Source organism: Opisthorchis viverrini, assembly GCF_000715545.1.
Source record: "Opisthorchis viverrini unplaced genomic scaffold opera_v5_84, whole genome shotgun sequence".
Lineage (NCBI taxonomy): Eukaryota > Metazoa > Platyhelminthes > Trematoda > Opisthorchiida > Opisthorchiidae > Opisthorchis > Opisthorchis viverrini.
In genome coordinates this window covers 1412071-1427167 of record NW_008751741.1, presented here as the reverse complement: position 1 = coordinate 1427167, position 15097 = coordinate 1412071, and the positions used below count along the sequence as shown (strand labels likewise).

General features: G+C 43.4%; 1 protein-coding gene across 1 annotated transcript in view; it reads left to right on the top strand.

Annotated features, from left to right (window-relative positions):
* Positions 1-15097, top strand: part of T265_04879 (hypothetical protein) — a gene marked incomplete at both ends in the record, with an annotated part of 74656 nt that overhangs the window by 24763 nt on the left and 34796 nt on the right. Inside the window, 4 exons of the mRNA XM_009169733.1 lie at positions 2146-2462; positions 2750-2818; positions 7740-7853; positions 13580-13663. Coding sequence (XP_009167997.1) covers positions 2146-2462; positions 2750-2818; positions 7740-7853; positions 13580-13663 — 584 coding nt within the window. The remainder of the gene's footprint in view (positions 1-2145; positions 2463-2749; positions 2819-7739; positions 7854-13579; positions 13664-15097) is intronic.

Genomic DNA, 15097 nt, shown 5'->3' with positions numbered 1-15097 from the left:
ATCTCCGGAGGCTAGAACAATAGCTGAACCCGTCGTACTGGATAGAATAGTTAATTAGTTTCCCACCACCATCAGTCAGTCGGCTGGCGAATATGCAGCACCTTTTATTGCTTGTATGTGAGCTAAGATGCCGCCAGGGCACCAGAAGCTAAACAGGAGGATGATTAGAGCCCCAAACTATAGGCTCAAAAGCGTGAGCCCGGTGCAGCGAATTTTGGCGGAGAATACCAACGCATTATGGTTTTGAAAGAACGAAAAACCACATGTTCCAGTTTCAAAACTGTATTCGAAACGGTATTAGGCTAACCTCTATCCATTGAACAATCTGTGCATTTCATACGATAAGCCACCAGTGTACCTTATTGGGTCAAAAAATTGTATGGACAATTCGACCACGGTAAGTTCTAGTCTCTTCCCTCCCCCTCGTATACCTAGAAATCCTTGTATACTTGCCGAATTTTTTCAATCAGTCCATATGAAATTTCCACTCAGACTTACATATATATGTACTAGTTAGTAGATAATAAGCTCTTGCCTAGCAAAACCATGCACCGTTTTTGCTACCACAGGTAAAGTTTCCCGTATTGCAAGTGAACAGATTCAATAGATTTTGGGATGCTGACTATCACAGTAAAATCCTAGCCAGTTGTAAATTGGCCTACTATTTTAGGGAGTCTGATGAAGTTTCAAAAACCCTGTCTGCATAACTTAGTTCCGACACGAGTGCTCTAAACGAAACCACTGCTGGTATGAATGGATGCTGGCTTGTGTCTTAGCAATGTGACCATATGAAGACATGCACATCTGCTTCCATAGGCTGCTGTGTTTCAGAGCCAACGGGCAGTGAATACTTCGTCCTTGTGAAGGCCATTTTCCTCGTTGTTCTACAACGTAGACATGAGACATCGGAGAAGATCACGACGTCTCTTTAAGATAGCCCGGACTGTTTTCAAAAACAAAAGACGACAAGATACGCAAACTTGGTGACCTCCGTGGAACGAGCACGTATACCTAGTGTGTATACCACATGGTTACACAGAGTTTCAGCTCAAAACACGATAATTGGAATGAAGAACTACTATGTGAGTTTGCATCAGCAATTCAGAAAAGTGGTGAGAACAAAACTGATTAGTTGTGAGCGGATGTAAAACTGGCTTTCGGAATCAGTTCTATCCAACCATTTTATCACGCCTAATTTCATGCTGACTGAAAGAGTTGGGTTTGCATAAACTTCTTTTATTCAAAATAAGAATGTCAAATAAATTAGGATTGTGGGGCACTGAAGCATCAGTATTAAACACTGATATTGTGTTGTCCATCATTGTTTGAATGATCGAAACTGCTGTCGGTCAACGGTTGCATGTAATTGTTCGATCGATATTGGAGACATTTTCACATATCTGGTTCATGGTTCGGCCTTTAAAAGTCTCATCCTAAGCCGTAACAACCATAGAGAAGTTTTAGTAACTATGCATGGTATCCAGAACACAAAATCTCATTCGTCCCATTCGTTTTTTGTCCGCTCATCTGCTGATGATCCAGGTTTTAGGGAATCAATAAATGTCACGTGACTAGCCATTCTTCTCTGTTTAACATCCGCTGACAGACTAAAAATGATGTAGTACGCCATCTATCGATCAATAGGTAAGTAACTCGCAGCCAATCGGGTGAATTGAGCTCATGTCATTTTGGAACTCCTGAGATGAAGTTTTTTCATCCCAGGAAGTGTCAAGTAGTTTATTCGTACCCATGTCCATGTAGAATGCAGAAAGTACAGCTTGTGATGGATGAATTTTTTTAATATCCCATTCTAACCTTTAACTAGTAACCCTAACTACCAGTTTTAATCATAATTAGGTCACTGATTTGACTCATTACTCAGTAGTGTAACGACAACGACAACTCAGTTGCGCTATTTCTTGACTTTTAGCTGCTACAAATGCTCAGCGAATGAGTTAATCCGGGTTTCTTAAATTCAAGCTGTTCAGTAAATCGTACGACCGTCTATGACTCTGGGAAATACTACATCAACCCTTGATAGTTGCTGATTCGGTAATGTGGTCATAAATTACTGTTTTTTGTTCTTCGTACAACCCCCCAGGAATATAATGAATTTGACTTTACTGTGTTCACTGATTTCCCCAGAGAACCAAAGCATCCCAAACCCCAGTCCCGGACTGGTCATGGCACAGGCTTTTTACAACGCTTGCATGAACGAGTCGCTGATACAGGAACGAAAATTCGCCCCCCTATTTAGCTGGATCACACGGTTGTTTGGCGGTTGGTCACTGCTGCCCAGCAATAGTCCAGGTGCACGAACTGACAACGGGGATTTCCTGACAAAGGACCATTTTAATCTCACCGAAATGTATCTGTCCCACTTCAAAATCTACGGCTACAATCCACTGTTCCAGATTGAAATCGGTCAGGATCTGAAAAACTCATCGCATTTTGTCATTGAGGTATGTTCCAGGATCGGAATTTACCCTCATTAACGGGTATGGAAACGTGCTTCATGCAGACCCGACACCTCTTGTTAAGACTAATACATCTTCAGAAAGGCTTCACTGTCTTCTGAAGGGAAAGCCGAATAGACGTCGTCATATTTATACGAATTTAATTTAGGATGCCTTTATTCTGTTCAACCTCGGGATTTTAAGACTACTCGTTTAAGAAAAGTGTTTGAACTAAGCCGTTGAGTGTTATGCTAACTATGCTGATGCAGAAACACTTTTCCTATTGTCTACAGATTGCCCAAGGTCATCTTTGTCTTCAACGGGAAAATTACCTAAACGAGACCTCACCGACTTACGAAAAGGTAAGTAAATTTGGCACAATGTTCTGTTGTTGACGGATAACTAGGAGTCGGATTTATGTCACTCCATTTGGGACCGTCTTCCTTCCACCTTCTGGTCAGTCCATCTTCCACCTTTGTCTTCTCCTTCTGTCATATCTCTTTCATTGCCCTTTGGTGTGGGTTAATGAAGACAGCCAGAGATAGTGGACGAAATTCTGAATTTCCCCACGACTTTTCTCAAAGGGTGCAATAGGTTTTGTAATCGAGCCCATCAGGTCCTGTTGCAATGGGCCGATTAATCCATTTGATTCAACCAGACCGTATGTGCATAATACTGTCTTTTTTCAACTGAGTGTTATATTATGGGGTGAGATGGACCAAGTGGTTAGAGCGTGAATTTACTGACCAGAAGATCCGCGGTTTGAACCCGACCTCTGCCTCTCGACTTCCCCTGTCTATACTTGGGAGACCTGGCAGTATTCCAGCCCTCGTGCCTTCTTCGTGTGTCACGGCAGCTAGGCACCGAAAGGGTGCTGCAGCTAAACGGTTTTTGTGTTATGTTATCTTACGTTCAACTCATATGGCAAAGTCATATCATGTACTGGTAACTGGCAAAGGACGTGTGCCCTTTTGTCGTGAGGTTGCTGAAAAGCTTCCAGAAGCCCACAACCTCTTTCGCTGATATTCGGACCCATCAGGTAGACGCAGTTCCCAGGTTTCCGGTAACCTATTGTTGTGTTTGAAACCGATTTGGACAGAATTCACCAACTACTTTCATTTGCACACGAATTTGCTTTTAACGGGGACCGAACTGAATTCAGCTTGGTCTCTACCGTTAAAACTAAATTAATATACAAATAAATGTATCGAATAAACATGAAAGTCCTTAAAAATGGCTAGCAGTAGCCAAATCAGAAGCATCCACAAAATTTCAAAATCATTCCACAAAAACCCACGATGCAAGCAGAATACACCTTGGTACTTGTGAAACCGCTCCATTCTCAATTGTGGGTTCAGACCTCTACCTAACCTCGTAAGGCCACGTGAACTCTGGCATTCCCTTTGGCCAACCTAATGATGATATACATATATAAATATGTATTTATATATCAATGAGTGGCCCAGCAGCTCGTTAGAATGCCAAGGTCCTTCATATATATGTGCAGCAAGATATATTCCAAGTAGTATTCATTTTGTAGTCCCATCATTATGAGGGCGGATTTCGCAAAAATGCACTTTTTCTCAAGCAACAGCAATACTGACCACAACAAGTGTGTTCGGCCGACCAGGGTGGCCGTGACGGACGGATGACCTAATGGTCTTGAGTTCGACAGAGTCCGTCAGTGACATGTATACGTCTCAAATAAGTCTGGCAGAACACTAGTCTATCTTGGTCGACCTTTCACAATCTGCGTGAGTGATCGCCAAGTCCAAATATAAGTAAGTCCAAATATATAAGTAAGTAGATAAGCCAAAAACAAGGCCATCCATTCACTGGCTCCATAGGCAAGCACCTTTTAGAAATGACCAAATTATCTCCCAAAAAGGTCCGTTTCTCCCGAACTGACAAGGAATAAAAACCATCCCTTGCATCAAGCTAACAAGAATACTAAATCTTAACACCATCTTCCTAATTGCTACTACTCTTCAGCGCTTGATACTGAAAGACGCATTAGTTGAGCTCGCATCAGTAAGAAGGCAAGTTAGAATCGCCCGAGAATTTCTTGAGTTGCCCACTAGTGATGAACGGCCCTACTCTGCATGGGTCGACTTCGCTTCTTGTTTCAATAAAAATTTAGCCTTGCGCCAGTGTTTTCAACCACTTTTGTCAGTAACTCGGGGGGATTTTTATTCTGAATCGAGTGCAGAGCTCCCGAAATGATAGTTGTCAACTCTCACCGTCGTGATTATTGTTATGCAACCAGACTTTAGTTTGTACATGAAAGGAGAAATGTGAGTTTGAATACTACAAATATTATTGTATTTCTTTAACTCCCTGCTCCCTGGTATGAAGCAAGCAGAAATTGTTTATAAAGTATAATACATCAAATGTGAACATTATTCAGTCGCATGGCTCTAGTCACATGATTACTGCCACAAGTTCAAAATCAAAGTTTTTTTGCGTACACAACGCTGATCGGTGAGTCCTAATCAGTATGACCCCAGCAATCGTAATTTTTTGGTAACACACGAACGCAATTTACATAGGTCCAGGTAGTGACCGGTTTTGTTGTTTTCTGTATCCGTACTTCTCGGATAATTCAAGATGTACCGATAAAACTTATGAGATGGCCAGGTAGGAATTTCAAAGCGCTTACATAGATGACGTCCTAAGAGGTTCGTAACTCTGTGGGATGACCCAGGACGAAGATGAAGATGACTTAGCTCAGCGCAGGATAACCTAACACGGATTTTTATCAGAATCTGAACACTTCCTGGGATACCATATTTTGGCATCAAGTCACCTTTAGACTTCGAGATTCCCGCTGAGATACCCTGAAGGTTTTATTGATGTACCTCAAGAAAAATATCAGAACACCTCCCCGTGGAAAACACATGTTAAAATCGGACGTTTAGGCTGAGTAGTTCTGATTAAAACAACTCGGTTCCTACAATTCTAATGGCTTCTTTGTAAAGTAAGCTATTTGTTCTTGGGAATCGAAAACGATTTCTTTAACTGGGAAAGGGGGTTTAACGGAAGATTTAGGTGATTCTCCTTCTGGACAGCTTTTCACCTCCCAGGAGATCCCTTGCAATTCAGATTTTTATCTTCTACCAAAATAAGGTGAAGTTCCATCAGACCTCAGTCATTCCAGTCTTCTGGTCATAAGATTTCGCGAAGAATTTCCAGTTTCTCTGTTTTTTCCCGGTTGTCCTTGTTCTACTCCCAAACACGCGCCTACCTTTGTATTCTACCGCCCCTGTTTCAACAGGACGTAAGTTTGACTCTTATTTTGCCCGAAAGCATCATGCAATTCAACGCTGATTATTTTATCCAAAAGCATCCGCACCCTTTGGCAAAATTCTTTGCAGTCTAAGGTCTAGAGTGAACAAATAACTCATCCCCGTATTCAGGGTGGACAAAGAATAATTACCGAGCTTTGAAATCCTTCAATGCACCAAGACACAACAAGAGGTTATAACAAAGAAACTTACTGATCTTTTGAGTAGTCCAGCAGTTGTGTGTGTTTGTTGAACATCCACTTATCGTTTAATATCCCCTGAAAACATAAGTGGTAGCTTCAATAATTGAAAGCTTCCAAAAACACTTTATCGCCTAAACACTCAACGTAAAGATGCGGCCTAGTTTTAGGCCAGTTTTTTCAGTGTTCTGCCTATCACAAGGTAAGACATCTAACTAAATGAAATGTAGTCTTTCTTGCTGGAAAATTATTCTGTCAGTGGACATACCATTCACTCCATCTTACAGGGCTTGATGGAAAATCGTAGAATAGGACTCATTGGTGGCTATCAACCAGATGTACGTCATTCCACGCATCAGTTGCTCCACATTCTCCTTCAGGGATGCGACAGCAATAGATGCGTTTCTGGTATGGTCACAGAGGAATAGCTTATGGGTTGCCATCTTGTGTTGCAAATGCCCCTCAGTCCTGACGACCTTCACTTTGCCGAAGACACACGAGTATGGGTCCGAGCTTCATTGATTCGTCCTGCACTTATCCTCAGTCTGTTAGCCCGTGTGACGACAAGTTCGCAGAGCTGACCTTCTGCATCGTGGCACAGGCAAGTATTCAAACTGTTATGGCCTGTATTCGCGGAGCCATAAAAGGTAACTTAACAGCTGAACTCCATGGTGTTTGCTCGAGTGAACCGATCAGCTGAGGGAACGCTCTAGGTCCATTCACGGCCATCTAGCCTGAAGTGACCAGCGTGACTGCGAGTACGGTCGCCGGTCAAACGGCTTTGGAGATGCCGTTGCGTATCGCACACTTTAGCTCGCTGATTTGGAGCCTTAGGCAGAATAGATTGGTTTGAAACGTGAATAGTGTTCATCCGTGGTCAGCCCTCAAAATTTTGTTTTAGAATACTACACTAAACCAAGGAGTCAGTAAACTAAACCCATCCACTTGAAAATTTGTCAGTTGGAATCAATAACGCCGAGACACTAGGCAAAAGGTTCCCGTCACATGGAAAGGCACTATCTTCTTGAGAGCAGTCTTCATGTTTTTTCATGTTTGAGTCACTAGGGTGTCTTGAACCTTTAAGACAGTTGGGCTAACGGACCAACAGGAATTCAAAAACGTTACCAAACACCAGGTTTCCTTTACTTATCAGTTTCAATATGCAATGAACGCGTTTTTTTAACGCACCAGACACACTAGGTACCATGCTCAGTGGATCAGTGGTGAAATAGAAAACACATGTCTTATTGCATCTCATACCTACTCGGTTTATCGGGTGAACGCATTATCACAGCAAGCGCAAATGCATGACGAATGAAATGAGAAAAAACATCTCCCTGCTCCATTCATTCATTCATCCATTTATTCAGTGATTTTGGTGAATGGCTATTGCATGGTCCTCAAGGTTGGACAATCTTAAGCTAACAGTTTTTCATTGTGATGTCGCCCCAAAAAAAGAACAACGTAATGGGAAACCAAAACGACGTAGTGTTATTTAATATAGAAGTCGAAGACACAAAACCTGAATATGCATGCAAAAATGACCTATTGATTAGAATCACCAGAGTCGATTTTTTACAGAAACTATAGTCCTCTAGAGAGGGCCAAATTCTGTGTGATATCTAGTACATCTTCTAGTGCGGGAGGAGAAACGGTCTTCTAGCCTCTCCGATGAGATACTCCTACTTTACACCCAACTGTAGAAAACGTTCCTCCGAAAAAAAAACAGCTTACCTCTGATTCACTGTACGCGCTTTAATTCGTATCCCGAATTTTCCATTTTTTTTAATCAAAATTAGCCAGTGACGGCCTACAAATCGTTTATGCGCAATTACTCCAAACTGCTGGGAGTTCCGTCGGATAAACTGGATGAGTTGAATGCCATCTATGATTTTGAGAAGAAGCTTGCACAGGTAAGAATTTACTGAAGAAAGTCTTTACTGTTTGAGTTTGTTTCTGTGTAGATTTGAAAGGGGTAACACACCAGACCACCACTGTACTCCTGCCGCGCCACCAATATACTACTAACATACTTTTTATCCCAATCTCCAAATGTGAAAAAAACAGTAGTTCGAATCCGTTGAACGTTTGGTCTCCCGCGAAGAATTTCAGACAACTGATGATGATTTTACTCTGTAATGCATCACTTCTCACTGGGATGCTCCATCCTTTCCCAATGTAAAAGTCACAAAGTTTCACACAAACCACTGAGGCAAAGTGTAGATCCACTCGTTGCATTAATTTTCAGCTGACGGCAAGTTCAAATTAAAGAATGGATTTCGGTGGACTCAAGTTGGAAGTCATTTTCCGGAGTGGCACAGCTCAAGGGGGAAATATGACACAACATCGGCAACTCTCTCTCTTTGCAGCAAATCTTGTGGACAGAATGAGGATTGTTCCCTAAGGCATAAAGCAACACAATCAAAATGTTGAAGTCTTTGCGTTATGGTTAACGTTGAGGCCTTTCAACTTGAAATTTCATCTTGGCATCTTCATCGCTAACAGCTAGCAGTCGGAAGAGAACGTGACCAGTCAGTTGAGAACGAGGACCACGTAGTACAGAAGACCGAAACGGATGGTTGAACGCATCTAAAGAACTATTCTGGCCATGGCTCTCTTTTGAACTGCGTGGCAATCGTGATGAAATGATTCATCTGTGCTTTATAAGGTTTCTTCGCCTGCATTGGTGCATGCGTACATCTAATTACCAGTTACAGATCAAATTCAGCTTATACCAGGAGGCATGCCTTGGGAATATTTTCGATTTACCAAGTGTCCAGTCTCAGATTCTCGATGTAAACTTCCAGATGAGTAGTGATGACCTATTCGAGTCTACTACTGGGTGAGACGTTTTTGTTGGTCAGCAATACAACACATGACTTTGAGTCCATATTTGAAGAGGTATGTTGCCGTGATATTCAAGCTTAAGCCATGGGTTGCTCCAAATTCTCTGTGCTTCCGGTATCAGGCCTAAACTGGAGTACAGGCAACCTGTTAGATCGCCGGAATAAAGCACTATCATCGTCCAAGACGAATCTAAGGAAGCAGTTGTCGGATCTTTGAAATTCAAACTATCAGTACCACCATATGTTGTACGAGTTTGGAAGGACAAGATTTTGAAAGGGCCTTCTAGTGCACGAAAGGCCATCACTAAAAACCCAATGAACAAAGATACATTGTTTTGACTCTTTCTATGGGGGGGGGGGGGGTCTTTCTAGGGGGGGGTAGTCGATGTGTGGGAACGGTCCCCCAATGTGATTACGTTCGACGATACTAATCTGGAAGAAAATGTGGTGGATTGCAAAAGCAAGAATCCATCCAATCACCGGCGTCTGATGAATTGTTGATGTGGCCAGAAGAGTGACAACAGAGGGCCACACTTTTGCTGTCCACAAGTGGCCCAGTGTGTGATGTTAAGAGCAGATATCTGTAAGCATTACTTCAATGTGGAATGTAAGTTTATGGTGATCAAAAAACCACATGAAAATCATCGAAGCATTTTTCATAGTAAGCCATGGATCCAACGAAACTCGGCTGCTGTGAATTCTACATTAATTCCAATTGAAAATTCTATATTAACCAGAAAGCCGAGCTTTGTAAAATTGCACATTCTGGATAATATGTTGCTTTCAATGGAATGCTGATGCACCAGCACACTTGGATCACTTACGTATTTTCCCTAGCAGCTCCTTTAGGCTACTAAATAGTCATTAGAATAACTCAATATCTGATGTTAATCCGTGGAATCTTTAGGCAGAAGGTATGCTACTTGCTCGGTTTCACATAGTTGTTGTGCGAAATGAATCATCCTATCAGAAGATCTTGCACTTTCAACTTTCCCGTGACTGAGTGAACCCCACAGTGTTATAGTGAATTGTCCGTCTCAGTGACCCCCAGTATCATGCTGGGGAGTGCGTGCTCGACACGCGCAGTCTCTCATACCAGTTTGATCTGTGGTTAGGGGTCCGACCAGCACCGTTTTCTGGACGTCCAGGTTGGGAATCGAAACATGCGGAGATCTGTACTTTCCGAACCCCGCTTAACACCATTGCCTTGAAGTCGGGGTTTTCATCCAAGGACTTCAGTTTGGGTATCGGACTCTAATCGCACACCTGTTTAGGTCTGCACGGTATCCTTATCCGCCGTACAAATATGATTCCAGTAAACAAAGTGAACCCATTTCACATCGGCCTTCACGTGGTTCCATCGACTTGGTTGCCTTACTAGCTACATAGTGCAGGAAATATAAATGGAAACATGCTGCTAGTGACGCCTCTTGTTCCTCTTCCACGTACGTTTTCGTCTTCCCTCGCCGATCGCATTTATACTGCTCTCCTTGTAGGCCCATGACGAGCCCCTTCCCCTTATATCGCCCTAAGCTGCGATGCATGAAGGTTTTTCGGCACCAAGAGCCTCGGATACTTTCAGGCCCGTCTTCGGGGCTAGGCTTCCGTTTCATCCGGTGGCCTTTATCGTTTGGACTGTTAAGCAAGTAGGACAACAGTCTGCTTTTGCTCACAAACGTAACTCTCCCGAAGTTAATGTATGCAGTGTGTCAGAGACAAGAATGCAATATCCAAGCTCAGTTGTTAGGCCAAATGTCCCACCACCCTCCTTTTGCTCCTGGCTGTGTAAATCTGACGATCATGAGGAAGCTGCTCAGGAGGCAGGATCGTTTCTCACCAAGCAGAGTGATCCTTGATCCACTGGATACCCGTTGTTAATCATTCCTGTTCAGTTAGTTTGACAATATGCCCTTAATGGAATCGGATGACCTTGGAGTGAACGATAATTCGTCGATTGTGTTGATGATTAATTCCCAACAGACTATAGCTCTGATACCAACAAAGATATTTTTAAGAAACTTTGATCACCCATCTAAGAAGGGCCAAACATTCAGGTACTGTTGGGGTCGTCAGGTTTTCAATGCAAAGATAGTCATACCTAAGGCAGCTGAGACTCAATCATGTGAGCAACATGGATCTGACTCGATACTTCAGGGCAAAGCCGAACAACTGGTTCAGTTTTGTACTGACCGCGCAGTATTAACTTCCGACACCCAAACTCATTTGGATGCACGGTGGATTCTAATAGCGTGCCAACCGTGGACCACCATCAGTTAACTACGGTTTGGATCAGTTGCTCCCTTTGGAATACTTCTGTGGATACTGGTCATCCATTCGCCTGGAGGCTCATCTCGCTTCACTTTTTCGGGATCGCGACTGCGGCGAATAGTTCACTCGGTAGATCCTGATTCCAAACATACTTGTCAGAACCGTCCCCCGAACTCTGCTCAAACTACTGCACCAGTGGAAGTCAACTGGCGCTGGAACAAGGTCGCCACATCTTTGCATGACATCTGAAGCTTCGCCTGCAGCACAGTATAGCCAGTTTCACCCAGATACGAATTGCTTGAATTTCGAAGAACTGTTCTCATCAGTCCGGCAATTTATCAGATTCCAAGTAGAAATTAGCATGCACACCGACCGAGCCCGAAGTCTGGTGGGCAAAGAAGACCAAGGAAAAGGAAGAGGCAGTTTGTAGTATCCCCCATGATTGGTCACCGAAGAGCAGCACCATCGGGGTGCGATCATCTTCGACAAAGAAGGATGCCAGGATCGCTGTACTGAATACTTTAGACAACTAATTTCTGCTGCTATTTCGTAGGATTCTCTAACTGCAGTTAAACCCTGAATGATGAGCCTGAACTTACCTACATCTTTATTTGATAAGCCTCCACTGAGTTGATGATCCGGTTGAGTGAGTGATTGAGGATGAGTGAGTGAAGTCTTCAATCAGCGCTTCTCTGATCTCTTAGCCTTTATTTGGAAATAACAGACACTTCAAAGAAATCTCAAAAAGGAGGCCCCTTTATGGACATCGCAGTTACGTGAACATCAGCCTGACTCTGGTTTTGACGAAGCGCTTGGCGTCACCTTATGGTGACCCGTTAAGCGGTGCCTCGGAGGCAGTAAGTGGGATTTCAGTCTGGTTGGGATTGCGCTGACTACAACGTTAAACTCCATCGTATGCTAGAACAACATCGTACGTGTAAGCGATCAACATGGACTTGCAAGGCGCACCTGACTCTGCAGACCGATCAGTTCTTTTCAACACGAATTCGCAGCAAGGAATACCCTGGAAGTTTGTCACTATAATAATTCCTTTGCATTCTCATATCTGTGGGCGTGTGGAGATGTACTAGTGGCTCTTAAGTAGCACTTAAACAGACGTGGTTTCCAGCATGAGTTATCCCTTTCCATTCCTATCCAATTTCGAGATTAACGAATTACTGGAATAAACGCTGGGAGGTCTTCAAAAGCCGACTGTTCAAACAGTTGCTGATGTAAACTTTGTCAATCTGGAATATACGGATGACGTAGTTCTCGTCTTCGAAACGGAAAAAGAAACACTCTGTAGTAACGGTATTTTCCTCAGCTTAGTTCTCGGTCTGAGCCCCCCAAGCTAGCGTTCACGTCCAAACAACCACCAAAGGTGCACAAGGTCTATTAACGCCCAAAACGAAATCAGGAACAGTTGTACAGCGCTTCGTATATATAGCGTAAGCGGTTATAACTTTCTGGAATTTCCGACGCGTTCTGGATGCGCCATTGGCAACCGGCATTTGGCCAATACTGGGTCATGATTGGCTGTTGGGTGACCAACCTCGGGCGGGCCAGGCTTATCGGCCGTAGCAGCGCCTAAAGACGTGCGGTATAGTGGGATCTGCGTGGATTCCTGCCTAACACACTCTTTTTTCCAATTAATAGGAAGCACTCTTGTTTTCGAATGAAATGACGGGGGTCATTCCACATTTTGCTATGTGCTCTACACCCGAAAAGTGGAGAGCAATGCCTTTGGACATTTTTCATTCAACAAGCCACTAACAATCCAAGAAGAGGCATTAGAGTTTATGGAACGTTCACTCCAGCTGTATTGTGACAATTAATATCGATGCACGATGAGGTATCTTGAGTTAGATACCGGTGGCCACAAAGCGGCATATTTCTGAATGTCGAAACTGGGATGTATCAGGCTGCAGAATAGGCTGTTTTGAAGTACTTTCATGAGACGTGGCATCTGCGAACAGTGGAACTGAGATGTATCCAGGTCTTCGAAGGGGCTGGTGCCATTGAGCCGCGACGAGGTAATTATAGAATGAGCGTTTAGCTATCCAAAAAAGGCAGAATACATCCAGTACCGAAATACGCACACGCCAAATCGTCTGCCGAAAAGAATACTTTTTTCTCAATTAGAGAGGTAGATAATTTCAACCTAAGGTAGCGGTGTATGTAAGTAAATACTAAAGATCCAAATACTGTCAGCGTGACCGGGATTCTGAGCTGAGTTCTGCATGCTCCTCTCTAAGTGTGGCTGGAGACGCTGAAAGACATTGATGCTAACCGATATTAATGACGTTCTTGTTATCAGGTTCTATCCAGATTTTCTAAATGAGTTGTAAACATCTCATCCCTTCCTTGTCCTTTTTCCACCTACTTTCTTTTCACAACGAGCATCTCAAGTAAATTACGGTTGTACGGCAGCGAAGTACCAGCTTAAGGCTGTGGATTGCAATGTTGGTGACGATATTTCCCCACCCAACCTCAACTAACCGAACTCTTATTCACATTTAATACAGAACATGGAAGATCGGAGTGAACGAGATCCTGAGAAGTATTTCCTTCTCACAACGCTGAAGAATTTGACTGATATATGCCCGGTGGTAAGCGCATTTCAGTAGTTAAAATTTGACTGATAATTATTTTCTAACCGTGCCTCTGGTTTAAACGTTGGGTAGTAAACTCTCGAGGCAGCGAGCTGTTCATTGCATCACCGTGTGGGAAAAAATCAAAACGGAAAAGACTGACGTTTCTCGTGCCAAAGTGGCTAATTCTTCCAAAACAGATGTGCTAGACACATCGAATGCAGGATGTGCATACAGGCTAGAAGTAACGGACCAGCGCACTGCCTAAACTCGTATTAGTGTGTGCGCTTACTGAATGAGGGGATCGTAGAGATCCGAAAATTAGTTACTGAAAGCTGTCTACGAACTAAATGTTAGCATTCATAGACGATGTAGACTCTTTCACGTATTCCCGTACGGTGGGGTGATCCATAGAGTTGTCATTGCTGAATAGAATGTAGCAGACGAGACACTTATAGAAGGGGACTACGAAGAAGTCCGAGTTTGAAGGCTTTTCCGATGTAGACCAACTGTGTACTGTATCGTTTGTTATTGCAGCAAATAGCAAAGTGGGTCAGAAATTGTCTCGGCTTCAAGTGGAAGAAAAAATCAACGAAACAGTTCGCCGGTACCGTACTATCACGTGATGATGATACTGGATCACGCGTCCACGGAATTTAGTCACTCCTAGCCGTAGCAGCTGCAATCAGGTTTACTGTAGGAGCGCGGAGCTCCGATCATTACCTCAGGTGGCTGACAACTGTGGGCGGCAGTTACTGAAATTCCCGAACTCTCGTACAAGAACTTCGAAGAACAAGGCTTAGAGGTACAATATTCCATGTACAGTGGGACCACGAAAACAACAAATCTGGTAATAATAAGGAATAGGAAGAAGCTCTCATCACCAGTCATGTAAATGACAAGCGTCCAAGCCATTTATGCAACCGTTTGAGTCGTTTCTATTCAGACTCAGGCGCCCCCGACAAACATCCCCAGTTTGATGATTCAGAAATACTTTCACCCCCTCTCGCGAAACAACGGCTGTCGTGTCCAGTCATTCAACAGCGAATTTTAGAAACAGTGATGAAATACAAAAAGATTCTATGCAAATGGACGTGAGGTTAGCTGAAAGTTGGTGATAGGTTTGTTGAGTATCGTTGGTCAGCTTCGCTCCATGGATGGCCCAGAGATGGAGAATGCAGATTGTTTGAAAGGTCTAGTTGGTTCGATCTCCATAAAACTTCGGTGCTTTGAAACGTCTAACATGCATTACAGCGGGCGCAACCACTGATTAACTGTAACCTACCGTGTGAATCAGCCAATCTGAACGCGAACCCACTCGGTCAGACAGACAAGAGCATACCTATGAAGTAGCTAGTGATCTGAGGACCAACAAGAAGCGTGAGTTCGAAAAACGTTCTTCCCTGCGTTGCGAATGACCCCACGATGACCTCATCGCTGGTACAATTACAT